At 38.6% G+C, this 26,556-nt stretch overlaps 1 protein-coding gene across 2 annotated transcripts; it reads left to right on the plus strand.

The window, feature by feature from the left end:
* Positions 1-15,296, plus strand: LOC120226100 (zinc finger protein 677-like). Of its 2 annotated transcripts, XM_039224308.1 has the most exons (4): positions 1-90; positions 2,472-2,539; positions 7,737-7,890; positions 12,599-15,296. In XM_039224308.1, exons 2-4 carry the CDS (start codon positions 2,525-2,527, stop codon positions 14,581-14,583), a joined length of 2,154 nt encoding a protein of 717 aa, XP_039080239.1. In that variant the 5' UTR covers positions 1-90; positions 2,472-2,524; the 3' UTR covers positions 14,584-15,296. The 2 variants fall into 2 exon arrangements, with proteins under 2 accessions (XP_039080239.1, XP_039080240.1); XM_039224309.1 differs by lacking the exons at positions 2,472-2,539; positions 7,737-7,890 and having other exon boundaries at positions 32-90.
* The last annotated feature ends 11,260 nt before the right edge of the window (positions 15,297-26,556 follow it).

Consider the following 26,556-nt stretch of genomic DNA (forward strand, 5'->3'; position numbering starts at 1 on the left):
GGCGGGCGAGTCTCCAGTTTTGTGCTTTTTGCCCTGGAGGCGTTCGGAGTCCCCGCCTTCACATCCAGATTTCGGGCGTCGCCTGGGAAGGTAAAATCCTTGAACCCCCTCACCCCTCTCGCTGGGAGTTCGTCCCTTTCGCCTCTCGCGGCGCGGCCAGAGACGTTCCGAATCCTGTAGCTCGGTGAGGGTCCCGGGCGTCTGCGTCGTTTCCGGTTAAAATCTCTCTGAGGCAGGTTCTGGCCGAGCTTTTCTGCCTCTGGCCCTAGCAGACCCCAGTCGCCTTGCGGGTCTTTTTCCTGCTCAGGATCTTTCTCTGACACCTGAGTCTCTCCCCTGCCCCCAATCCCCAGCCGCGTCGGGAACAGTAGTCACTTGGAAGGTGGATGCAGGCCCTTTGGTCCACTGCAGAGAAGGCAGAGTGGGGACAGAGATGCTGGGAAAGACGCAGAAATCTGCAGCGTCAGAGGGTCATCAGAAACTGGGGGAAATGAAGGGGGGGAAAAGAATGGAGGCAATTGAAAGAGGCTGCAGCAGAGTAGGGTCAAACTACTGGAGGAGAAATAGCGAGGGAGGGACATAGAAATGGACAAAAAGAAGACAAACAAGGACACAGAGAGACTTAGAGAACAAAACACGTAGTAGGCTGAGACGTAGCACAGGACCCAAACCTAGGTGAGCACTGAATTGATTGGATATGTGGTATTACGTTGTAAAGTACGGACTTGTGGCGCTATGACGTCGTTCGTCTCAAATTTGCTGAATTTTTTCAGTTATGCAGAAGAGATTGAAAGTTGTGAAATCCTGGTGTTTGAGGCATCTGCACTAAGTGTTGCATCAGAAGATAATTCCATTTGCAACCTCTGTTCATCTAGAGATCAGAGACCGATCAGGCAGTTGATGGGGGAAGCCTTTCTGTACCACATGGTGCTTTTTTCAGTGGCCATTGTTAACAGTACGGTTGCCTTCTCCTTTTTTTCGTGGCTCATGGCATTCTTTTCTAAATTTGATGTATGCCCACACTTGTTTTTTCTTTAATCTCAGAATCCACTGGATAGCTTTTTAATTTCCAAATTATTTTCCCTCTTAATTTTATTGTTCAGATTATGAGTTTCACATGCTGTCTATTCTATCGTATGTTGGAAGTATTCTTTGATGTCTGTTAAGGAACTTTATAGTATTTCAATACACATTCATTAGGGATGTTGATATTCTTTCAACATTCAAAACTTAGCTTATCTGTTAATATTCAACAGTTCTCTTTCCTTACATTATGTTTTAAATTACCAAGTGCTAAGCCGAAATCTCCAACTAAGTAGATGTTTCTCTCAAGTCCCCTTTGTGTTTCCTGAACAGATGTTGAAGGATGGGCTGGCTTGATGTGGAACTTTGTTCCAGCAGAGCCCATCTGTTCATGGTACAGAGATTGCTCGGAGCTCATCTCCACTGGTGACACTTTTTCATGTTTTCCTGGACTAATAACAATTTGTAATTTCATATAGTTCTGGAAAAGACAAGTTAAATGCTTGGGTTTGATTAAACCCGTGAAAGAGAAGCTTCTCTTGTTGAGGAATATGAACGGCAATCTGGAATTAGAACAGCCCTTTCTACTTAAGCCTGTCCAGGCCACCATTTCAGAATTTACTTACACCCAGTTCTGCTCACTCTACTCAGACTTCTTAAGGATAACTTGGTAAAATTACTCCCCTCGGAGCCCCAGTGCACCCCTCTGTAACATGAAACAATAGACCAAGAATTCTAAACCTGAACTAATAAGATCCCTGAAATGATTTTCAAAGTTGGGCATGGGTTTGTCTTTGGCAGTTTTCTGGGAGAGGGTGTGCAGTTATATATAATTGGAGTTTACAGAGTGACCCAGTTCCCAAAATAATGAAAACCACTTAGAGTGAGGCAGGAGCATAGTCTTAGAAAGAGAGACATGTCTCTTTCAACTCCACCCTGTCTGTGTATCATAGCTAAATCTTAAAAATTTGATAGTGTCACCTTTTAACATTAAACCTTCTTATGGCTAACCATCACCATCAGGACAAAGATCTAAACTCTCAGTGTGGCTACCAGGGAGTTCTGGAGCTCCGGTGGCCCTTAAGAGTTGGTCCAGATTGATGGAATAGACAGACTTCTGTGTCCTGCATCAACCATTCGTTGGATGCTGGCTGCCTAGGGAGGGGCCAAGAACTGGAATGAAACAATTCCCTTTGGTCCAGTTCCAGAATAATGTGGAGTGTAGAGTGTGTAGGTTTCAGAAGGAGGGAAGGGCTTTCTGAAGGATTGGGTGAAAAATGCACTTGTTGGACTCCATATAGGACTTTATTGTCCCTGCTTGCATCCTGTTGTAATGGGCAGCAAAGAACTCTCTTTCTCCCATAGTGAGGTTCTCTCTATATATTGTGGCAGAGGAAGGGGTTATGTTATGTTGATTCTAAGCATTAAACAACATGCTTTTGTCACAGAATATAACCTTACGTGAGAAGAAGACCAGAAAAAGAGGGGGGAAAAAGGAGGAATGGCTCTTTTCCAGGTAAAAGTCACGTATTTCATTCATTGTTCTTCTTCCTAAACTGTCACACTTTGGACTTGTTACTCTTCTGTGTCTCAGAGGTGTCCTGCCTACGGTATTTACTCACCCCCAGAGCCCTCTCCCAGTCTCCTCCCATCTCCATGCAGATTCCATCTCACTGTGACCCAGTGACATGGAACGTGGGAAGATGCTTCTTTTATGTGGTCATGCTGTGAAGGATTTTCTTCCCAGGTAAGGACTGGAGGTGGGGAGTAGGCTCTGTGGTATCCGTGAGGTTGGGCTGTAAGGATTCCTCAGAGACCCCTTCTGGATCCCTTTCAGTTCATAGAAACCAGGATTAAAGAGATTACTATGTAAGTAATGTATTAATGTGCACAGGTACCTGAGAAACCCTGGCAAATAAGAGTAATGGGGGAAATTTGCTTTGTCTGATTTTACAGTGCTGTTTGACATTAAACAAGGGAATCTGTGCTTCTAACTACAAAACATTAATATTTTGGAATAGAATGGGAAGTTCAAAGTAGGAATAAGGAATATAGAGAATGTTTTAATTAACATAATTAGTTTTAAAGTGTAGAATCAACCTACTTCTATAATACTAAGTGTTCTTCAAATTATTTATAGCACATCCCTCTCTAAAGACCATGGTGTTCTTTTAGGAACTCTTACACAGTGCACATCTTTTAGATAGAAATGTTTATAACTTAGCCAGACATAAGAGCAGAATTTTCTGTCATCAGAGAGACTAGTGCTCAATTTTCTTTTTATGAATTGTTAAATGTTGTTGTTATTATATTTTTGTATTAAACCCCCCTACTACATATTTTTGTGGTTCACTTCCACATGGGTATGCATTTTAGAAACTAAGAAGTAAAATACCCCCTTACCTGTCTTATTTTCCACCGTCACTGATTGTCTTCATCAGGAAGTGATGTTCTCGCTAGTGCAAATCAAAATGCATTTATATATTGTAATGTGATTTTAGAAAATATTCTTCCATAAATGTGTTGTCATATTTTATTCTGCAAAATTGGAATATTTACATACCATATGTTTTTATGTTGCACTCATGTTCGTAAACATAGAGATTACTGCCTTTTTTTTGGATCCTCATTGGAACATTCTCTAAGTGAAGATATGTGATTCCTTTACAATTTCTTACTGTTACAAAATGCCATGGTGGCTGCTTCTGAGTAGGCTGACTTCACTACAGATATCTAAGGATGTCTTATGAAAGTACACCTTAAGCATGGTCAGTTTTTTTTAAATGATTTTTATTTCTGAGAGAGAGAGAGACAGAGAGAGAGACAGTGTGAGCAGGGGAGGGTCAGAGAGAGAGGGAGACACAGAATCTGAAGCAGGCTCCAGGCTCTGAGCTGGCTGTCAGCAGAGAGCCTGACGCAGGGCTTGAACCCACGAACCCTGAGATCATGACCTGAGCCAAAGTCGATGCTTAACCCACTGAGCCATCCAGGCGCCCCCAGTCAACTTTAAGACAAAGAGAATGTAGAAAGTAGCAAGACAGAAAAAACTTCTCGTGTACAGAGATTCTTAATAAGTTTAATGGCCTATTTCTAATCAGAAACTGTGGAGGTGAGGAAGCATTCTCGTGATGTATTTAAAGTTTGAAAGATTAAAAAACAAATCTATGAGGAGTTCGTTACCAGGCAAGCTATGCTTCAAAACTGATAGTGTAATTAAGAGACTCCTATATGAACAAAAGCAAATGGAGTTCACACTTATAGACTTAGCCTACAGGAAATACCAAATGGACTTCTTTTGGCTGAAAAGGATGGAAACTAGCAGTACCTCAAATCTATAGGAACAAATGAAGAACACTAGTAAAGGTAACTACATGAGTAAATACAGAATCCAGTATTATTATATTTTTGTTTTCTAACTCATTTTTTCCTACATGTCTTTTTTTTAATAGTTTATTGTCAAGTTGGTTTACACATAACACCCAGTGCTTATCCCAACATCTTACACGTCTTAAAAGACAAATGTGTAAAACAGTAAGAAAATCTGCATTTGAGTGAATAAAACATCTGCTCATTTGTTATAAAGTAGTAGTTTTTGACAATAACAACATACAGGGAGACTGTATAGCAACTGTTGTATGCTATTAAAGGTGAGTTAGTGTCAACTGTAAACTGTAATCCCCAGGATAACCACTCAGAAAATAACCTGAAAATAGACAGAAAAATAAATATAACGGCAATCAAAATGTTATACACACACAGATATAGACACCCAAAGAAGGGAGGAATTATGAAACAAAATATTAGACATACAAACAGCAGATGTCAGAAGTAATTCTCACCAGTAGTAACTTGAAATCTGCATAGATTAAACTATTTAATAAAAGACAAAGGAATTAGGTTTTAAAAATGATTCCACTCCATGTCTATAAAAGGCGCACTTTATTTTTTTGAAGTCTTTATTTATTTTTATGTTGAGAGATTCAGTGGGGGAATGGCAGAAACAAGGAGAGAGAATATCCAGCAGGTTTCACAGTGTCTGCGCAGAGCCAAATGCAGGGCTCAAACTCATGAACTGTGAGATCATGACCTGAGCTGAAATTGAGACTCAGACGCTAAACCGATGGAGTCACCCAAGGCTCACTTTAAATACATAAATAGGTTGAGAATGGAAGGATGGAAAAAGATATTCCATGCACATAGTAATGAAACCTAGCTGGGTAGCTATGCAGATATCAGACCAAATAGACTTTAAGTTGTAAAATTGTTATCGAAGATGTTGCAGGACATATATTGAAAAAAGGGTCAATCCATCAGGAAGATAAAAAAAGTGTTAAGCAATACGTACATAGTAGCAAAGCCCCCACATTTTTAAAACAACCATTGAGGAGATAGTTCTATTATACTAGTTGGAGACCTCAATGCTCCCTTTTCAAGTAATGCATGAAACAACCAGACATCAATAATAAAAGAGTGAGCAACACTGTAAATCAGCTAGACTCAGGAGACATACAGAACACCGCATACAACAAAAACTCAGGAGTAGAAAGGAACTTGCTCAGTTTAAAAGAGTATTAAAGTTCCATGGCTAACCTCATACTCAACGGTGAACAACTGTAAACTTCCCGTTAATACCAAGAATAAAATAAGTGTGCCCCATTTTGCCATCACATAACAACACTGGAAGTTCTAACCAGAGAAAATACAGAGGAAAAATACCTACAGTATGTCAAAGTTGGAAAAGAAATCAAACTATTTCTACTCATAGTATACATGAGCTTATATTTTTAAATAAACAATCCTCAAATATTAGAATGAAGTCATTGAAGTTACAGAATACAGTATCAATACTCAAAATGGAGTTGTATTTCTTTTGTATAGTAGCAATCAACAAATGAAAACAATTCCATTTACAAGAGCAAGAAAACAAATGGGAATAAATTTAACCGAGGAAATGGAAGATTTATACACAGTGGAAATCACAAATTGCTGAAGAAAATTAAAATGAACACAAATAAATAAATGTGGAGATACCCTGTGTTTGTCACTCCATAAATGGGAGTCCTCCCCAGAGCAATATAAAGAGTAATGCAGTCCTCAGTAAAATCCTAACTGTTTTTTGGCCAAATGGGAATTCTGATTCTAAAACTCCTATTGAATTGGTAAGGATGCCACATAACCAAAATAAATGTGAGAAAGAGCAAAATTGGAGGACCTACAATTCCTGACATCAAACCTTACTACAAGTTTCCACTAATCAAAACTATAATTCCATCAGAGTCTAGAAATATAGATGAAAGTAATAGAACTGAGTGTCCACAAATAAACCCATATATCTATAATCCTTTCCTTTTTTACAAGTATGTCAAAAACAGACAATGGGAAAAGACTAGTCTTATAAATCGTACTGGCAACAACTGGATATCTGAGTGAGAATGAAACTACTTTGTACCATATAAGGAAATCAATTCAGAATTAATCAACGACTAAATGTAAGAGCTAAAGCTATAAAAGTCTTAAGTGAAAACATAAGGGCAAGTCTTTATGACCTTGGGGTTGGCAGTGGATTTTTACACATGATCCCAAAAGCAAAAGAGAAAAAGACAAAGTAGATAAATTGGTCATTGTCAGAATTAATCATGTCTGTGCACTGAAGGACATTATCACATAAGTGAAACAATTTACCAAATGGAAGGAAATAATTTGCCAGTCACATGTCTACTATAGGTCTGGAACCTAGAATACATTACATTATACATTAACATATAGAATACATGAAGAACATATACAAGTCAACAACCAAAATACAACTTAAAAAATGGTCAAAGGATATTAATAGACATTTCTCCATAGAAGACAAAGGAAATAAGCACATGAACAGATGTTCAGTGAAAGTAGTCATTAGTAAAATGTAAATCAAAACCACAATGAGAGATCATTTTACACCCACTAGGATGACTTGTAAAACAACAACAAAAAAGTGTTGGTTAAGAGGTAGAGAAATTAGAATCATGACACGTTGTGTTAAAATGTAGCTGCTGTGGAAAAGAATGTGGCATATTCTTAAAAAATTAAACCACTTGACCCAGTAATTCTGCTTCTAGGTATTTATATAACCAACAGAATTGAAAACAAATATACAAACACTAGTACTTGAAAGGTCATGGTAACTAATATTAGCCAAAGGTGGTAACAGTGAAATGACCATCAGTAGTTGAGTGAATATGGAATACTCTGCAGTCAGAAAAAAGGAAATGTACTACTGGTACATTCTATATCTTGGATGAACCCTAATAACAACATTATTCTAAGTGAAAGAAGGCAGATGCAAAATATCATATTATTGATCCCATTTCATTCACATGAAAAGACCCAATATTGGTAAATCCATAGAGACAAAGCATTAGTGGTTGCCAGGGACTGGGAAATAGGAAGCAACTGCTTAATGGGTAAAGGATTTCCTTTGGGGGTTATAAAAATGTTTTTGATCTAGATGGAGGTGATGTTTGTGCACCATTGTAAATGCACTAAATGCCACTGAATGGTACTTAAAAATGGCTAATTTTATGTTAACTGTAGCCCTTCAAAATTATCTTACAAGGAACAAGGAACATTCACTCTAGCCAAGTCAGTCTTTACACATCTGTGCTTCTCTAATTTTGTGTCAAATAAGAACACGTTCCCTGTCCACTCTGTCAGATGTGTTTTCCTTTCAGGGACGGTTGACATTCAGGGATGTGGCCATAGAATTCTCTCAGGAGGAGTGGGAGTGCCTGGACCCCGCTCAGAAGGCCTTGTACAGGGACGTGATGCTGGAGACCTACAAGAACCTGGTCTCCCTGGGTGAGGAAAACGTCTCTCCAGAAGTTGGTAATTACTTTTTATGTCTTTGCATTTTCTACTGAGATCCTCTTGATTTGATCATAAGAGTTTCAAATTCCTGTTCTTAAGGGGGTGATTGCTGCTGTTTTGATTGAGATGGAAAGTCTTTATAATGTGACACATGGATTCTAACTTTGTTTTCTTCAGAAGTTCTGCATTCATGCTTGTTTAGGTGGGAGGTGATGACCAGCACTGGGTGTTGTATGTAAGTGATGAATCACCAAACTCTACTACTGAAACCAATATTACACTATATGTTAACCAACTTGAATTTAAATCAAATCTGGGAGTCTGGGAAATAGGATTTAAAAACCCTTAAATTCTTACTAAAGTCAACTCTCATTGACATCTTTAGAGATAGGGCTAAGAGACAAGTTATTAAAGTTGAGGGGGAAAAGGAAACCTTACGGTGAATATATTTAAATCTCTGACTCTGTGGTCTTATCCTTGTGCTTTTGGTTTAGTCATTCTTGGAAAAGAACCAGATCTCTGCATTCCTACAATAATCCTTAATCATTGAGGCAGTTAGTTGATTAATTTTTGAAATATATTTCTACACCCACATAGAATGAATGTCTTTTCCTCTTTGCTGAACAAAGAGCTGGGAATGTGTTCTGGAAGATCAAAGCAGATCATGTTCTGTTTTTCTTTATAAATGGAAATCTATTCTTGAGCTGAATATTATCTCTGTTTTGGAAGAAGGGAAAGAGCCCTGGACTGTGGATAGTGAAGTGAATATGGGGGGACATCCAGACAGGTGGGAACATACTGTGATGTGAACACAAGTCAGAGCTCAGATGGGCACAGAGTAAGTGGCTCCAGTAAATATTGTTTGGGAAGGATCTGTGGGAAAATACAAGTTTATTTCTTAGGAGCTTTCCAAAGAATTCCTCCCCCCACCCCACACACTTCTCATTCTATTATTCAGATGAGTAAATCAAATATGTACAAGGTTAAACTCCAACTTCAAGGACCTACAACACATTTACCTGGCCCCTCTGACCATACTGGTTCTGAGGTTTGAGAGGGATGGAGATGGCTGTATCTAAGAAGTCCTTCCCCCAATCTCTTGGTTTTCATTCCATATAGGTCAGAGGTGAGGCCTCTGTAGTGCAGACCCCAGGACCAGTTCACTTTTCATTTCCATTTTGTATCCGTGGGAGAACTTCTCAGGACATAAACAAAATGTAATACCTGTCTAATAAAGTAGAGCTAAAATCTATCTTTCTTTCCTGGGCTCTCCCGGCTTCTTGAGGTCAGGCGCTTTTCCATTAATTTGGAGGAAGTCATGATGTGCATAATTCCAAAAAGTGAAATTCCAAAATTAGATGTAGTTTAAATATAGCACAGCTTACTGATATCTCTAGTTAGCTTTTCTATTGGAAAAACCTGTATCATTCCATAGATGTTTATTGTATTCTTGGTATATGGAAAATACTATATTGATATACATATATATTTTTTTTTTTTGTGGGCGGGGGAGGTTATTGTTTAAAGAACTCAAGACGCAACAACAATTTTTGTTTTGTTTTTAAGTAATCTCTGCACCCAGCGTGGGGTTTGATCTCACAACCCCAAGATCAAGGGTTGCATGCTCTACTGACTGAGCCAGCCAGGCATCCCTCTTATTTATTTATTTATTAAAAAAAAAATTTTTTTTTAAATAGTTTTATTTATTTCTAGGAGAGAGAGAGACAGCGTGAGCAGGGGAGGGTCAGAGAGAGAGGGAGTCACAGACTGAAACAGGCTCCAGGCTCTGAGCGTCAGCACAGAGCCCAACGCGGGGCTCGAACCCACGAACTGCGAGATCATGACCTAAGCAAAAGTCGGATGCTTAACCAACTAAGCCACCCAGGCGCCCCCCAAAAATTTTTTTTTTGGCATTTATTTACTTTTGGGAGAGAGAGAGGGAGGGGCAGAGAGAGAGAGGGAACACAGATTCGAAGCAGGCTCCAGGCTCTGAGCTGTCAGCCCAGAGTCTAGCGCGGGGCTCAAACCCATGAACTGCAAGATCATGACCTGAGCTGAAGTCGGATGCTTAACCTACTGAGCTACACAGGTGCCCCTTTATTTTTTTGACTTTTTGATCCCGTCACCCATTTCTGCCACTGCTTCCTCAACTTCCTGCCTCTTCGATCCACAGATATGTTCTCTGTATCTAAGAGGGGTTGTTTTGTTTTGTAAAAATTCCATGTATAAAAGAAATCATACTGTATTGGTCTTTGACTCATTCTACTTAGCACAGTGCCCTCAAGGTCTATCTCTGTTACCACAAATGGGAAGATTCTTTTCTTTTTTATGGCTGGATAATATTGTGTTGTATACACACATCTTTATCCATTCACCCATCAGTGGACACTTAGATTGTGTCTGTTTCTTAGCAATTGTAAATAGTGCTACAGTGAACATTAGAATGCTTCTATCTTTTTGAGTTAGTATTTTTGTTTTCTTCAGATAAATAATCAAAAGTAGAATTAGTGAATCACACAGTAGTGTGTGGCCACACCAGTTTTTGCTCCCACCAATAGTGCACAAATTCTCCACCCATCACCAGGACTTGTTATTTCTTGTCTTTTTGATAATTGCCATTCTAAGAGGTGTGAAGTGATATCTCACTGGGTTTTGATTTGCATTTCCTTGATGATGAATGATGTTGAGTATCTTTTCATGGTTCTGTTGGACATCTCTAAGTTTTTGGGAAATGTCTATTCAGATCTTTTGCCCATTTTAAAAATTTGATTATTTGAGCATTTTTTTGGCTATGTTTTGGATTATTAGCCCCTTAACAGATACATAATTTGCTAATATTTTCTCCTATTTAGTAGGTTGCCTTTACATTTTGTTGAAAAGTGTTCCTTTGCTGTTCAGACACTTTTTAGTTGATGTAGTCCCACTAACTTTTGCTTTTGTTGATTTTACTTTTGGTGTCAACAGTAAAAAAAAAAAAAAAATCATTCCTGAGACCTGTGTCAAGGAGCTCATTACCTCCTATCATACAGGAATTTTATGGTTTAAGGTCATAAGTTTAAGTCTTTAATCCATTGTGAGTTAATTGTTGTGTATGATGTCAGATAGTGGTGCAGTTTAACTCTTTTGCCTGTGGGAGTCCAGTTTTCCCAAACCATCTATTAAAAATATTGTGCTTTCCCCATTGTACAGTCATTTCTACTTTGTTGTAAATTAATTGACCATGTGTGTTTATTTCTGGGCTCTATTCTGTTCTGGTGATCTATGTGTCTATTAGACTTAAGCTAATACCATACTGTATTAAGTACCACAGATTTATAATCAGGGTGTTTGAAGTCAGGGAATGTGATGCTTCTAGCTTTGTTCTTCTTTCTCAAGATTCTTTGGGCATTTGGGGTCCATACACATTTAAGGATTTCTCTGTTTAGTGTGTAGGTTTTAACGTAGACATAAATTTTCAACTTATTTGTGTTAATACCAAGGAGTGTGATTGCTAGATCATATTTAAGAGTATGTTTAGTTTTGTGAGAACATGCAAACTGTCTTCCAAACAGGTGCACCATTTTGCATTCCCACCAGCAGTTCTTACTGGTTCACATTCTCATTAGTATTTGAGTTAGTGTTCTGGATTTTGGCCATTCACATAAATGTATAGTGATATCTCATTGTTATAACATATATTTACCTCAATTAAACTTATGCCTTTTTAAAAAAATTTTTATTTTTGAGAGAGATAGAGTTCGAGTTGGGTAGGGGTAGAGAGAGAGAGGGAGAGAGAGAGAGAGAGAGAGAAAGAATGAGAATCCGAATCCAAATCCAAAGCAGGCTCCAAGCTCAGAGCTCTCCACACAGAGCCCCACCTGGGATTCGAAACTATAAACCATGCAGTCATGACCTGAGTCAGAGTCGGACACTCAAACAACTGAGCCACCCAGGCACCCCTATCGCATTCTTTAAGCTGAGTATTTGTGATGTCTTGAGAACATATTTTTTGTTTAAGTTACTGCTTTAGTCAGAGAAATGTCGTTAACTTGATTTGTCATAGGCTTTTATTTAATGATGCATTATATTAGTGAGCTTGGTTGGCTCAGTTGGTTAAGCATCTGACTGGATTTTGTCTGAGGTCATGATATTACGGTTCCTGAGTTCGAGTCTGGCAGTGTTCAGTGTGGAGACTGATCGGTATTCTTTCTCTTCCTGCCCCTCCCCTATTCGCAAGCTCGCTCTCGCTATCTAAGTGAATAAACTTAAAAAAAAAAAATTCTTGTACATGTCTCCTGGAACAGGTATATATTATATAATTCTTTGGAGTGTATACCTGGAAATGGAATTAGTGAGATATTTAATTTGATAATTTTTAGAGCAAATGCTGAAATAGATGTAAGCCTCCAGTCTTCCTATAATACCATACTGTCTCCCTGTTGAATGGAGAGATTGTTACTTCATACCATAGTATAAATTCATATAGAATGAATACTTTTATGCCTAGTGCTAAATCAGTTCCTTTTTCTATGGTCAGGCTTTTAGCTTCTAACACAATCATTCCCATATATGTTAAAATACTAGTACTGTCCCCACATTTATAAAAAGAAAACTTAAAAACATTTTAAATAACAATAGTGTTTGAATACCATGCCAGAGAAACTTCCTGTGATAATTATAAAATACTATTTTGGTGTTAATTATGGAATTTAGTATAAAATATTTACATTCCAACTCTGTTTGATAGGGAGTCTTGCTGGATTTGCAATCAAGGAATTATCACCGATAGAAGACATTAATAAAGGAGAATTTTACCCCTTAGTGATATTGGAGAGAAATGAAAGTCATGGCATCAAGGATTTTGATCTCAAAGAAGTCTGGGAAAATATGCACAAGTTTGCGAGTCAATGGGGATATGATGCAAGAAATTATGAAGAAGTGCCTTGGACCCATAACAAAGATCTCATTTGTAGAGGAGATCATAAACCTAATCATTCCCCAGTTAATCTTCCTCAAAAGCAGTGTGTTTCTGTAAGAAATAATACATACCTGTTTTTCAAGGATGATGATCCATTTATAAGGAATTTGTTAAAACTGGACAATAACAGAAGCAGTGCTGGAAACCAATACATAAACTGCTTAGAAAATACAATTGGATTAAGTTTGCAGTCACACCTGGCAGAACAGCAGAGATTTCACAGTGAGGAGAACATGTATGAATGTAATCCAATTGAGAAGTCTGTCAGCAATGGTTCCTCAGTTTCACCACTTCAAGGAATTCCTCCCAGGACCCAAAACATTTGGAATAAATATAGAAAGATTTTTAAATATCATTTGTTACCTGCACAAGACAGGAAAGCATATGCTAGAGTAAAATCTTACAAATGTAATTACTGTGGGAAAGCTTTTAGCAAAAGCTCAAACCTCACAAGTCATGAAAGAATTCATTCTGGACAGAGACCTTACAAATGTAATGACTGTGGCAAAGCCTTTACAGAGCACTCACATCTTACTCAGCATAAGAAAATCCATACTGGAGAGAAACCTTACAAATGTAATGAGTGTGGTAAGGCTTTTATCCAGCGTTCACACCTTTGGAGTCATGAGAGAACTCATACTGGAGAGAAACCGTACAAATGTAATGAATGTGGCAGACCCTTTGCTGAGCGTTCAAGCCTTAATCAACATAAAAAAATCCATAGCGGAGAGAAACCTTACAAATGTAATGAGTGTAGTAGGGCATTTATCCAGCGTTCACACCTTTGGAGTCATGAGAGAACTCATACTGGAGAGAAACCGTACCAATGTAGTGAATGCAGCAAAGCCTTTGCTGAGCGTTCAAGCCTTACTCAACATAAAAAAATCCATAGTGGAGAGAAACCTTACAAATGTAATGAGTGTGGCAAAGCTTTTAAGCAGTGCTCACACCTCATTAGACATCAGAATATACATCCTGGAGAGAAGCCACACAAATGTGATGTGTGTGGCAAGGCTTTTATCCAAAGCTCTAGCCTTGTAGAACATCAGAAGACCCATACAGGAGAAAAACCGTATAAATGTAGTAAGTGTGGTAAAGCTTTTACCAGACGTTCACACCTCTGGGGTCATGAGAGAACTCATACTGGAGAGAAACCGTACAAATGTATTGATTGTGGCAAAGCCTTTGCTGAGCGCTCAAATCTTACTCAACACAGAAAAATCCATACTGGAGAGAAGCCTTACAAATGTAATGAGTGTGGCAAAGCGTTTACCCAATTTGCAAACCTTACTAGGCATCAGAAAATACACACTGGAGAGAAACCACACAAATGTAATGTGTGTGACAAGGCTTTTATCCAAAGTTCAAGCCTTTTGGAACATCAGAGAATTCATACAGGAGAAAAGCCTTATAAATGTAATAAGTGTGATAAGGCTTTTATCAAACGTTCACACCTTTGGGGTCATGAGAGAACTCATACTGGAGAGAAACCGTACAAATGCATTGAGTGTGGCAAAGCCTTTACGGAACGTTCACATCTTACTCAACATAAGAAAATTCATACTGGAGAGAAACCTTTTAAGTGTAATGAGTGTGACAAAGCTTTTACCCAATTTGCAAAACTTATTAGGCATCAGAAAATACATAGTAGAAAGAAAGAGTATAAACGTAATATGTGTGGCAGTGCTTTTATTCAAAGCTCAAGCTTTGGGGATCATCAAAGAACTCATAGGAGAAAGAAAACTTGCAAATAAAGTGAGCAAGTTTCAACACTTAACATCAGAGATTCCATCATGGAGACGAACCATGTGAAACTAATATATGTGGCAAAGCTTGTAACCAGGGTTAACACCTCCCTGATAACAGAATACAAATCTCTGAAAGAAAGCACACACAAGGAATGTATAGCAAGGCTTATCCAAAGCTTATTATACCTTGTGGAACATAATTTTTACTAGAGAGAAACCCTACAAATGTAAAGAGTGTGATCAGGTTCCTAAAATGTGTACAAATTTGGGGAGGGGGGTAATATAGGTAAGTGGGATTAAGATGTACAGACTTCTAGTGATAAAAAAAAATACAAAAAATGTACAACTTTGTGCTTTGTGGTCTTGAAAGCATTCACATAACATGGAAGTCATGCAAATGTGTCAAGGTCTTTACCTCAAGAAACACCAAAGAATTCATACCGGACAGAAACATTACACGTGTAATGAAGGTGATAATTTGTTTAGCCAATTTTCTCACTGGACTACAATTAAAAAATTCACACTAGGGGAAATTGTGTATTGTGAGGATTAACCAATTTTAGGTGTTAAATTCCACAGAAAATTAAAAATTATTTAAGAGAGACAAGATGTTGTGTGTCAATGGAACAAGTATGTTGTGGAAAGACCTAATCATCTGCTGTTTAAATATTTTATAGAGGGGACCCCGGGTGGCTCAGTCGGTTAAGCGTCTGACTTTGGCTCAGGTCATGATCTCACGTTTCGTGGGTTCGGGCCCCACCTCGGGCTCTGTGCTGACAGCTAGTGCAGAGCCTGGAGCCTGTTTTGGATTCTGTGTCTCCCTCTCTCTGACCCTCCCATGCTAATGCTGTCTCTATCTCTCAGAAATAAATAAAACAGTAAAAAAATTTTTTAAATATTATATAGAGATTTTATTTACCTCTCTACATCCAGTGTGGGGCTCAAACTCATAACCCTGAGAGCAGGAGTCTCATGCTCTTCCAGCTGAGCCAGCCAGGTACCTCTATGACGTTTTTTACTCAGTTACTTAAGTTTTCTTGACACTCCATTATTATTGATGACTTATAACCTCAAGTTTGGAATCCACTGATGTTATACTTCCATTACATGTGTTTCATTTGTCAACCATAGTGGTGGTCTCAGAATGCATTGGTAAGGTTAAAAGAATCTCTTTTATTAAGTGGGGCTTAGTCATTTCTTTATACCTTGGAAAAATCCATGATGCTAATTTTAAGATGCAGTATAGTATATATTTTGGAGCATAAGGAGTGGCAAGGAATGATTCTAAAAGCTATTATTTTTAATAGTGGTAAATTAAAAAAACATGGTAAGTTGCCATGTTCTCTGTGGCCACAGCCCCTTCTCTGGATTTATTGGTATGATTGACAGCCTTGGTTGATTACTACAGGAAAGGATTATGGTCTCAGATATGTGATCCTGAAACACTAGGTTGGGACATTGAGACCATGATATTTTCATGTGGGAATAATGGGTTACTTGGGATGGCATTTGTGTTAGAGAAACACAACAATGGTCTCTCCCTCTTTTGAAAGGTAATAGTATATCATAGATGAATAAAAATTACTCTTATTTTTGGAAACTGAAGAGAAAATTCTAGAGGATATTTAAATCAAAAGAACCAAAGTAGTAGTGCATAGGTGGCTCAGTATGTTGAGTGTCTGATTAAATTTTGGGTCAGAGTCATGGGATCACGTTCTACGTTGGGCTCTTCTCTGAGTGTAGAGTCTGCTTACAATTCTCTCTCTCTCTCTCCCCCCTTTTGCCTACTTGTGCTCTTTAAAAAAATAAATAAAATAAAAATAAATGACCCAAAAGTAGTATGTTTGTGAAAGATTTATTTGGCCTGCAGAATATTTTCTCTGCCATCTTTTTCTTTTACCTTCTGTTGTTTAGGCATGAATATGAAATTTGAAAAATTCCCCAATATACTTAGTTAATTATTAGAGAGAGAACACACAAGTGGGGAACAGTGTTAGAGGGAGAGGGAGAGAATCTTAGACGGGCTCCACTCTCGATGCAGAGCTGGCACAGGGCTCTATCCCAAGACCCTGGGGTGTTGGCCTGAGCAAAAATCAAGTCTGACACTCACCTGACTGAGCCACCCAACTGCTCCCCCTAATATTCTTATTAAATTGCATTATTAACGTGTAGCTAATTGAGAAAAACCTCCTGGGATTATTTCCATGTAAATAAGACAGAACCTAATAAAGAAAAGACTTGCCCGTCACCATTCATCCTTCTTGGTCATACAGCGGCCATCCTGCTGTAAGGAGACAGTGCTGAGTGCTGAGGGAGGTGCAACAGGCAGAGGACTGCCCAGGGGACCCACCCCATCCCACCCTGCATCTCTGGGCTTCCTGTTATGTGACAATGACAAACTACCTAGTTGTTTCAGCCACTGATTTCTAGGAGGTCTGTCACCCACAGATAAGAACTGTCCTACCTGACCAATAAGATTAATATTTTACTAAGAATAGAATAGAGCATTTGAGAGGGAATCTTGAGTTTAACATTTTGTAGCTAAGAAAAGCTGCAAAAACCTCATTCTTCACAGATGGGTTAGAGCTGTTTGGCACATGCTGCCTAATACAATGTAAACCAAAAAAATATAGCTAGAATTTATATGAATGTTCACAGTGCTAGGGTAGAATGTTAAAGGAGTAAAGAATTTGGTGCCACAAATGGAATCATATGGTTACTATGCATGTGAACTATTAGTCTCTGAGCTTATGCGCTGCAGTGACTTTCTACTTTGCACAGATAAAATGCATTCGCTCATTCTGCCAGTCAGGAAATATTCTAATCACTGATATTAGCAGGCAACAAAATTCCCTGTCTTCAAGTAGCTTATATTCTAAAAGGGGAAGTCTATAAGGACAAAATATGATAGTGGTAAGTACCATAAACATGTTCATGTACAGTGATATATCACAGGGTTTCCTAATTTAAACAATGTTTTCAGGCAATGCGCACAGGATGAAGTCATCTTTAGTCAGAACCACAGTGTATCGTGCAAATTCAAATGGGGAAGGGCAAGTGGGTGGAGAAAACAAGCAGAAAATTGCTGGAATGGGAACATATTTACAGTGGACCTGGAATATTCACAATTGATTTGTGGCTTGGTGAAATGTGATACTCAGTTTCTACTGGAGACATTTAAAAATTGGGACTCCTTCTGGTTAGGATTAAAAATTTTTATTAAGAAAACTCCCCAGAGTGCTTAAGATTATACGTGGTAGGTCCAAAACCATGATCTGTTTGGAGAATGAACAGCCCTATTTCTTAAATGGCAGCCTTACCACTATCGAGAGAACACGGCGGCGGGGTGGTGTAATGAATTAGTGGAAAGGTGGTAAATGCTGTTTGTCAAAACTGTCTAGGAAGTTGATCCTAGAACTTGTTAAGTAACATACTTTTCCTGTTGTCTACCTCTCTAGCCAGCCAGGGGTGTATTGCTTTTTCCATTTACAAAAGTGTAATATTTGGTAGGACTTTTACACCTCAGTTATATCTTCAATTTCAATATCATCGAATTTTTACCGTACAAGAAGATAGAGTACTTATGAATTGAATAGTAACAAAATCACATATTTCATGTTTTCCTACTAGTTCAAGACCTAGTAACTCCCAATTACTTCCAGTTTTACTCTTCCAGTTGAGACCAATTTGTGTCACCAATGCCTAATACTTTGACTATAAAATTGGCTTTTCAGTATGTTTCATATCCTAATTTTATACTAAATCAGATGTGATGAGAATGTGACTCTGTGCAAGGTCGGCAACCTTTTATGTCAGTAGTATAAAGTATTTACATATAGTAAATATTTTATTCTTTGTAAGCCATACTGTTTCAGTTACCACTCTTCCTGTGAGTCCTTATTGGGTCCAAAGTACCTAAATGTGAGTGTGGCTGCATTCCAGCTAAGCTTAAAAACAGATGGTGGCTGCACTTGGCTCATGTTCTGTAGGCGGCAGACTCCTGATCTACACAAAGGAATTAAGAGCACTAGAAGTAGCGACTATATGAGTAAATAAAAACGGTCTTTCCTATTTTTAAGCCTCTTTAAAATATAGTGGATGATAAGAAACTAATAGTCTAGCATATATGTGTATAGCATATGTTAAAGAAACCTAAATAGGGGTGCCTGGGTGGCTCAGTTGGTTAAGCATCCGACTTCGGCTCAGGTCATCTTCTCACGGTTTGTGGGTTCGTGTCCCGCGTCCGGCTCTGTGCTGACAGCTCAGAGCCTGGAGCCTGCTTCAGATTCTGTGTCTCCCTCTCTCTCTGATCCTCCCCTGCTCACGCTGTCTCTCTCTCCTAGAAATAAATAAAAATATTAAAAATCCCTAAAGGAAACACAAAAAATAGTTATAGCTAACACCAGTGAACCAAAGAAAAGGATTTAAAACAAAATAATCTGTAAAAGTTGAGTTATTTCAAAGAGGACAGAAAGAGAGGGAATAGAGCAAAGGAGACATTATAAAAGCAATAGCAAAGGAATTTAAATATATCTCTGTAAAAGGAAATAGTTCAAAGGCCCCACCAAAAAGCAAAACTTATCACTGGGTTGTTTTTTTTTGTTTTTTGAGTGAGAGAGAGGGAGAGTGAGAATCTCAAGCAGGTTCTGTGCTGTTAGTGTAGGCCAAACATGGGCTTCAATTTCAAGAGTCATGAATCGTGACCTGAACTGAATTCAAGAGTCTTACACCAATAACCATGTGAGCCAACCAGGCGCCCCTGACAGTTGGATTTTTTAAAGACAGACAACACAGTATTTCCTACAAGAAATTCACTTCACAAATTAAGGACACAAAGTAAAATCTTGGACAAAAGATAAACATAAATGTTATTAAAAATAGAGTAGCTATATCAAGATCAAAGTAATTTCAAGAGCAAATAATATGACCGAGGATCATGGAATCTGTTTCAGAATCATAAAGAGGTACATTCACCATAATGACGTGAAAACCCTAATTAATCTCTTTTGTTTTTGCTACACACAAATATGTAATCCAGTACTCCCGATATCCACGTCAGACACTAGGACCATGATGGTGGACAACCTTTGTTCACAAACACACACACATAAACATTACACATAGACGCAAACACACATGCATATACACAACATACACTCACACACACATACACTCCATAGCAAACTCACACTCATGCACACACTTGGGAAATTACAAGCACACACGATTACACACACTCGCCCATACTCCCACATTCCCAGTTCTGTGTATATAATTACATTCAGACTGCATGCACATATGTGTCTCGACAATGTGCTCACATGTGGGAAGCATACAGGAATCTCCTGTCCTTGGATGCCTCACAATGGGAGCACTTTTCACCTTTTTCACTTCTTCCATCCCTGCAACAACCCCCAAAGATGATATTTACCATGTGCAATATCTTCCAGCGCTGTGAGCATTGCCACTGCAGGGGCAGGTGAGGGCAGAGTTGGAAGGGTGCAGGCATGTGATGAGCAGGTCCAAATGAGGCTGGGGGGAGGGGGTTATAGGTCGTGTGCAGAGAGCATGGGAGTGTGAAGAATCAGATGCAAAACTCTTCAAAGGCATATGAGGCCATAATACTTGATAAACACAGATAGGTACAGAAAAGTAGGGGGGAAAGGCTAACACGAACCCTGAAGTATGGGATCAGAGTCAGGGACATCAGTATGAGTACAGTGTTAGCTGTAGATATGCAAATAAACTGACAGATAACGAGAGAACAATAAATCTGTGTGTGAACAGGTTACTTCCCAGGTCGGTCTATTCACAGGGTCTAACAGCAATGACATCCTAGTAACAAGGAGAACACCCAGCACCCACATCTTGCTTTCTAACACTATTCTCTGATAAACTCATTGGAGTTATGGCTGATCCTATGGCGGGAGCAGGGAAAATACAAGATGAGCCTGGAGGATCTGGTAGTGACAGAATGTTAAGAGTAAAGAAGTAGTAAAAAAAAAGGGGGGGGGGGTGACATATCAAAGGGACATAATAGCTAAACCTGAAAGAGCTTCAGCAGCCTGTCACCAAATCTCTGACACCAAATGCGATTCGATGTAATTCTGACTTTATCTGGTGTTAGTAGAGACCCCACAAGTTAAGGGCAAAGTCCTTCACAGAATGGCCTCCGCTTCAGACACCAAACCTCCTGCACAATCTCCAGCCAACTATAAATTTAAGGCTTCCTCTGAGCCCTGGGCTTCAGTATTTGCTGGGAAGTCTCACAGAACTCAGAAAGTGTTACATGTATGATAATCTTTGATAAAGTTAATTCTTATATTAGAATCCACAAAAATGGAAGCCTCCCTAGTTGTCACACCCACATCACAAATCTAAACCTAAATCAGCCTGCTCTTATGTGAAACATCAGAAGAAAACGTAACATATACCAATCACTGTCCTCCAACTCAGCTTCAGCAGGCCAACCTTACCCTGAAGAACAGCACCTGCTGGTTCTAAGGAAATCCCCAACCTCCTGGCCAGTCATGCCCTGTCCCTGCACTGTCTCTTCTAAAACTCAGTCTTGCCCCAGAGGGGCTCTGTCCTCCCATCGATCAAGGGTTGTCTTCCCTGGAATAAAAGACAGCAAACTTGTTACTGAATTGTTTTAGTTTTGTCGTTTCACATTTTAATGTAAAGAATAGCAGTAAAGAGCCAGATGGCGGCATCCATAGAGCAAGGTTTGGGAGGATTGCCCACACAGTAGCTTTTGTCCCGCACCAAGAAGCTCCCAGGAGCTTCTCCAGCTGTTAATCAGGGCTTCACTATCTAGGCATAGTTGATTAAATCATTGGCCATATAACGTAACTCAATCCCCATCCAGCCTCCTTCTTCTCCCAGAGGCTAAACTGCTGAATGATTCCATCCAATCATGTAGTTGCCCCTTCACAGGTGTCCTGTCCCCTATTTGGATGTTCTGTGGTGGAACTCACAATCTGCGAGTTCGTGACCTGAGCGGAAGTCGACATCAATGAACTCAGCCACCTAAGTGCCCTTAAAATATTTTATTTTTCAAATGTTCTATATTTAAGTAATCTCTACACCCAATATGAATGGAGTGTACACCCAATATGGGTGGAGCTCAAGGTCATGATCCAGAGATTAAGAGATGCATGCTGTACTGACTGAGCCAGTTTGGCCCTGCTTAAATAGTTCTATATTTCAGTTATATCCTTTTTTCCCTTTCAGTGGTGTCTATATTGCCTTGGTGGTGATTTCCAAAGCGATACTACCCCTTGTTAAACAAAATATGTTCATATACTCCACCTTCAAATTGCTACTCATCTCCTGCACCAAGCTTGATAAAATGGTCCTCTGCAACCTCTTGTATCCTCAAGTTGGAAAAAGAAGAAGTCTATCTTGAAATCTTTTTCTCGCCAATACACCCAACTGCCATTAAGATTTAACACAGAACAGTCTATCTTCTAAACATCTGAACAGTCCATTCAGTCTTTCCCCCACATACCCAATTTGTTTACTGGATGACTCCCATCTGCACCCTTTGTAAAATTCAGCTGACCCCTCTTCCTGTGGTTCTCTTTGTCCCCTGAAGTTTACTCTTCAAATGTTGGCCAGAAAGTATTTTAATTAAAACACTCATCTTACTCCATAAATGTTATATTTCAAACATCCCCAATTTCTCTTAGATATGAGGCATAATATTCACACCATAGCCTCCAAAGCTAGCAGTAAATAAAACCTAGCTATCCCTCCACCTTCACCCCAGGTCATTTGCATCACAAATCAGGGTTTACAATCCCAATCTCAGGTACATGTTGGGAAATTTAATATCTCAATTTGAAAGTTACACATTCAAAGATACTTCCAGTATGTTCACAGTATTTCAGGACTGTTTTATGGAATCTTTACTTCTCCACTCTTACCAATAATAAAAATACAACTTTATAAGCACACACATATTAATTTCAGAAGATTTCATGTACCATACTCTTTACTATTTCCTATTAGGCTCTTATCAGTGTGTCTTGTTTACCCCTCTCTCTGCAGTGACACTGGCTCATTATTGTTCTTAACATTCTTTGAGGTCTTAGTGCATCAATGACTGAACAGGTGGTAGACAATTCATATTTCCCTGATGACATGAGGGAATTATGTCCATAGCACAGTGCAGCCTGAATACAGTGGGGTAATGGTTCATGAGAACAAAAGGGCTAATACTGGAAAAGACACAGTGATTAGTACAGTGACATTCACCCACCACCAACTAGAATTTTCAAAAACAACAGGTAAACATAAAGGATGGAAAAAACAGCATAAAACGATACAAACTTGGTCACCAAAACAAGGATGCTTTGGGTGGCTCTAATCTCATTGTCTAACCGGAGGTTCTCGGGGAGAGATTGTTGCTATGGATGAGTTGGACCCTCTGCTTGTGCCTGTGATGTAGAAAAACCATGGTGTTTCTGGACAAGGTCATGTGTTCCAAACACAAAATGCCATGGGAAATGTCATTGCTACATCTAATGAGACTGTGATCTTGTCTCTATGCTGTGAAGCAGAAAAATATCCCAAACCACTTCTTTTGGTAATAGTTTCGTTGATTCATTTACCAGCCATATAAGTAGGAAAAAACATATTTACTAACATAGGGAACACCCCACACAGGATACTGGAGGGACCAATGTATTTTGGAGCTTTGATTCTTAAAGTCTGTCCACCTGGAGTTCCCAGGGCTGATGGTGATGGCCTGGAACAAGGGGCAGGTGGGACAAATGGACATTACCTCTGGCCACTCTGAACATACAAAGAATGTAGCATCCATAATAATTAAAGTATTAAGTTATACATGCACTGAATAATTATATATGAGCCAGTCTGATTTATTTAATGTAAACAAATGTTAAGACAGTAGCGGAACTTATTTCAGTTTTTGCCTGGACCAAAATGACAATGGCATCCATAACAGAAATTACTGTGCAGAAGTGCACTGTGTGCTATCATATGGGACATGAAACATCACATAGTGATAAAGCATGTTAGGGCAGAAAATAAATTAATCCTATTTAAAGATCACATCACTATATATTATTTTAGAATAAACAGATTGAAACTCGAATCTATATTTGATTTGGAAAAGCTGTTGAAATACTATACAAACATGCAAAATGGATTTCAAAACTTGGAATCTTGGGCATTTAATGAATTGAAAAGCAAGAGAGGTGAGTAGCAAGGTGGGAGTACTATTGAAATGATTTTTGCCTGCAGAAATATAGTTTAAAATTGCTTTTTCTTTTCTTGATGAGATTATATTTTTAAATTATTATTTTAAAATTAAAATGTAAAAATAAAGTCCTTAATATTTTGTTCTTTAAAAACCATTTATAGTGATGTTATCTTTTTCTTAAAGGATCTTTCCTAATTTTTTGACAGTAGATTGTGTCACAGATCAAGAGGTCACAGAGATTTTCAGTAGAGACACATTTATGGTCTCCATTAAGCCCACAGAACTCAAGTTACAGAAGAATAAATTTCAGCATTTCCCATTCAATCATGCTGTTTCTGTTATGAACTGGGTATTTCAATGAGTTCCATCATACTCATTGTCACAAGCACATGTCTTTACAGTACTCACAGTATTGATCCTTAAAATGTCTCTGTAACTCTTGCTCAATGTATGGAGTAACTAATTCTGAAAGTATAATCTTTCTTCTTTTTAAGTAGGCTGTCCATGCCCAGTGTGGGGTTAGAACTCACAACCCTGAGATCAAGACCTGAGCTGAGATCAAGAGTTGGAGGCTTAACTGACTGAGCCACCCAAGTGCCCCCCTGAAATTATAAAATTAAGACTGACAGCACTTGGATCAAACCAAGAACCCCTTCAATGAGGATTTTGTTAAATTACATTAGCAGCAGTCATGCATTGATTTAGCATCTCTCTCAGAAGCTCAGCCTGTGCAGTAATGTTCTTTTCCCAGACACGCTCACCGACTCAGATTCCTGCTGCATCTCCCAACCTTAGAGACTCTGCTTTCAGACTAAACTAGAAGATACTCACAGACTCCTCCCCGCCTCCAGGACTGGGAACTAGGTGTAAAGTAGCTGGCAAAGCATGTGTGGGAGGGAGGAAGCCAAACCTTGAGATATAGGTTAGTGATTCTGTGACCTCACCTCCCCAAAGAATTTCAATCTTCATGTCAGCTGTAGTGACAATGATAGTTAAACACTTGGGGAATGAGAAGTTCTGAAAAATTTTAATTCCCAAGATCTATTTGAAGTTTCTAGTGAGTATATCCAAAGGGACCATTGGAGTGTTTGAGAGAGACTTCAATTTTCCATTGTTCCTGGAAGAAGACAGGGTCTCACATGGAAGGAGGAAATGCTGAGGTCTGAGCCATGAAAGACCAGCTTTATTGGATTCTGTGTTCTCCTGAGAATTTCTTCTACCCTAATCTAATTTTTTGTTAATACTCAGACCTAAGTCCCACCACCATTTAATTTATGGGCACAGAGAAAGAATCCTACAAATGACCCAAGCATTTCCTATTTAAAAAAATTTTAATACCTGCAATCCATTTTAAATTTTCAATAAATTCAAATAAAGGACATGATCTCAGTAAGTGAGATTAAAGATTATTTGTCCCACTTCCCCAACTCAAAACAAATTAACTAGAAAGCCTGTATAACGTGGACATTTTCTAGGAAAATACATTTTACCAAAATTGACTTAAGAAAGGGCATCTAAACATACCAAATCCATAGAGAAAAGGAAGACATTTATCAGAGGCCATCATAAATAAAAGCACATGGATCAGATTAGCAGCCAGATTCTTCCATTCTTTTAAATAGCAGATAAACTAATGCTACTTACTCAATTCAAGATCATTAAAGAGGAAGTAAAATTTCCAAGTTATCTTTAGAAGTCATATAAAATTCTTTTCTTTTTTTAAATATTTTATTTATTTCTAGGAGAGAGAGAGAGAGACAGCGTGAGCAGGGGAGGGTCAGAGAGAGAGGGAGTCACAGACTGAAACAGGCTCCAGGCTCTGAGCTGGCAGTCAGCACAGAGCCCGACGCGGGGCTTGAACCCACGAACCGCGAGATCATGACCTAAGCGAAAGTCGGACGCTTAACCGACTAAGCCACCCAGGAGCCCCATAGAAGTCATATAAAATTCTGATACTTAAACATCCTAAAGTCTATACCAAAAAGAATACCACAAAAAGATGTCACCTCTTCCTACTGATGGTACTACGTAGAATAAATATAGCCAAAACCCCTGAAAAATATATAAAAATATGATGAGCAAAGAAATTTGTGTCTTGAATTCAAGAATGATTCACCTTTGGGAAGTTCATTAATATACTTTATCATATTATGAACAGAAATCAAGCAATCTTATTCATAGTTACAAAAACATTATTTGGAAGAATTCATCAGGTAAGCCTGTTAAAACCCTCGAAATTAGGAATTTCTTTCGGATCTTTCCCAACTTGACAAAGTTTGCATCTTTCTGATAGGGAAGAGCTAGAGATATTCCACTAAGGCCAGAAACCACACTAAAAATGACATGATCACCTGTTCTATTAATTTGTCATTGAGTTGCAGGTTTAGCCAGGGCATTTAACATGGCATAGGAATTAGAAAGACAGAAAACTGTGTTTGCAGATGATACAAGTATACCTCTGGAAACACAAAGGAACTCACAGAAAAATCCACTTTGAAAAATAATTCAGTAAGACAATAGGTTATGGTATTGATATACAAAAACAATAGCCTTTTTGTCTATAGGGTAATATTTTTAAGATTTTATTTTTAAGTCATCTCTATACCCAAGATGGGGTTTAGGTCATAATCCTGAGATCAAAAATGGCAGGCTCCACCAACTGAGTCACCCAGGTGCCCCCATACATAAGATATGTTTATACAATAGCTTATGTACAACATAAGAGTCATTTATGAGTTTCAGTAGGAGGA

The sequence above is a fragment of the Hyaena hyaena genome, unplaced genomic scaffold (assembly GCF_003009895.1).
Source record: "Hyaena hyaena isolate Hyena2069 unplaced genomic scaffold, ASM300989v1 scaffold_1584, whole genome shotgun sequence".
In the NCBI taxonomy this organism is placed as follows: domain Eukaryota; kingdom Metazoa; phylum Chordata; class Mammalia; order Carnivora; family Hyaenidae; genus Hyaena; species Hyaena hyaena.

What these genes read in the sequence shown, in the direction of transcription:
- LOC120226100 (XM_039224308.1), top strand. An exon ending in AAACGTCTCTCCAGAAGTTG is followed by an intron (nt 7,891 to 12,598) that starts GTAATTACTTTT and finishes TCTGTTTGATAG; the next exon opens with GGAGTCTTGCTGGATTTGCA.